A 2,338-nucleotide genomic window follows, 5' to 3' on the forward strand; every position below is an offset into this window, starting at 1 on the left:
CATACTCTATAAAGACTTTCCTCCACTTTTCACATGGGAAAACAGAAGTTCAGAGGGAAGACTTGTCATTTTAAAGTGAAGATATTTAAATTTTTTAATTTTTTTATTTGAGGGGAGGAGGGGCAGAGGCCCACGACCCTGGGATCATGACCTGAGCCAAAACTGAAAGTTGGACACTCAACCAACTGAGCCACCCAGACACTCCTGAGTCAAGATATTTTAAGTTCACTCCCTGTTACATATTACTAGACGCTTGCCTAATCTCTTCATGGCTGCTTGCATCTCCTGGTTCCTCAGAGTATAGATCATGGGATTGAGCATGGGGGTCATGACCGTGTAGCTGATGGACACAGCCTTGTCCATGGGGAAGGGGGTGAAGGGCCGGGCATAGATATAGATACAGGGAATGAAGATCATAGACACCACAATGATGTGGGTGGTGCAGGTAGAAGCTGCCTTCTTCCTCGCCTGCTCTGAATGGGACCTCAACATCACCAGGATGACTGTGTAAGAAATCAGAAGGAGAAGAAACCAGATGAGGACCAGCATTCCACTGTTGGAGATCATGAGGAACTCCAGGAGGGAGGTGTCAGTGCAGGCAAGTCTCAGCACTTGTGGGATGTCACAGTAGAAGTTATCCAGAACATTGGGACCACAAAAAGGCAAGGGGAGCATCAAAGCCAGCTGGACAATGGAGTGAACAAATCCCCCTAACCAAGCAGCCACCACTAGCCCCACACAGAGCTGAGTGTTCATGATGGTGACATAGTGGAGGGGCCAGGAGATGGCTATGTAGCGGTCATAAGCCATCACTGAGAGAAAGAAGACAGTCCCACCTCCCAAGAGGTGAAAGAAGAAGATCTGAGTCATGCAGCCCTGGTAGGAGATGGTCTTGACCTCATGAAGGAAGTCCACCAGCATCTTTGGAGAAGTGACAGTGGAATAACAGAGGTCTATGACAGCCAGGTTTCGGAGCAGAAAATACATGGGCATGTGGAGCCGGCAGTCAAAAGTCACTGTGACCATGATAAGGAGGTTTCCCACAACAGTGGTGACATAGACAAATAGGAACACCAGGAACAGGAATTTCTCAAGGTCCCGGGTCTGTGAGAATCCTAAGAGGATAAACTCTGACACCCTTGTGATATTCTGTGCTTCCATGGGCTCTTCCCCACATGCCTAAGGGAAAACCGTGCAAAACAAAAATTATGAAAATTCCATTGTTTTCCTTTGGAGAGTCAGGAATTGGTTGATCAAAGTCACTGTTGAATATATTTCAAGATGGAGTTTAGGGGAGCCTTCCATGGAGATAAATACATTTTCAAGGTTCTCACAGACTTATCTCCCTAACCACACCCTACAATGTATTACAGACATTTATGGATCTTTTCCCCTTTGTATCACTGTCCTCATCCATGGGTTTCAAGTCTGATTCACACCAGATGTGCCCAATGCCTTGTGAACTACAGGCTCCCCAAATACAATGAATCAATGAATGAATGAATAAGCATATCAGCAAATACCTGTGACCACAAACGTCATCAACCCGGATGCATAAATCTTGAGAGGATATAAAAACTAATGATTTTAGATAAACACATAGATGCTTTTTCCTGGCAGGGATTTGAAGAGCTGCATGATTCACCACTGAAGGAAGAGAGGTGTGGATTAGAAGAGATTGTCATGTCCTAATTCGGAAACAAATGTAAAGCAAACAAGCAGATGATCTTGGCTGAAGCTGGGCTGGGATGATTGGCACTTCTCAAACTTTTCCACATAAAAACTCCTCTAATGGTATTTGTTGCCATGGGGCCATCTGTGGGGGTAATTCAAATCAGCCCAGGACAAATGCAAAAATTCCTTGAACTCTCAAGCTTTATATTTTAACACTTACGTAACTTTCTATTATACACATATCTCTAGACAATCTTTGAGAGGCTTTTTAAAATTTAAGTATTGTGGCTTGTAAACTTTGATTGCTAAGGCCAAGGTGTTATAGAAAATATAAGGTAAAGAAGAAATCAATTTCTTTAGTTCAGTAAGTGAAAGTTCCAGAAGGACATTCACTTGAAAAATAAACTGAGTTCTTTAATATTAAAACCCATTCACTTGAGTTACATTTTCTAAAATTGTTTTCTCTAATCGTTCAGGAAAATTTGCCCTGAGGCCCCACCCTGTGAAGATAATAGAACAGAACAAGATTTCTCCTCCCTGGTTCCCACCTAATATATGGGAAGGACAGCAGCAATTGCACTGAGGTACTTTTCACAGGGAATTGAATGAATATGTGTGAAAAGATTTCTACTAGCAAATATGAAACAGAATTATCTCTGAAATT

At 42.7% G+C, this 2,338-nt stretch overlaps 1 protein-coding gene across 1 annotated transcript; it reads right to left on the bottom strand.

Moving 5' to 3' along the window:
* Positions 1–225: 225 nt before the first annotated feature.
* LOC132688634 (olfactory receptor 4D1) lies at positions 226–1,161 on the bottom strand. Its single transcript, XM_060647849.2, has one exon. It carries the CDS (start codon positions 1,159–1,161, stop codon positions 226–228), a length of 936 nt encoding a protein of 311 aa, XP_060503832.1.
* Positions 1,162–2,338: the final 1,177 nt, after the last annotated feature.

This window comes from Panthera onca, chromosome E1 (genome assembly GCF_046562875.1).
Source record: "Panthera onca isolate mPanOnc1 chromosome E1, mPanOnc1 haplotype 2, whole genome shotgun sequence".
NCBI classification, from domain to species: domain Eukaryota; kingdom Metazoa; phylum Chordata; class Mammalia; order Carnivora; family Felidae; genus Panthera; species Panthera onca.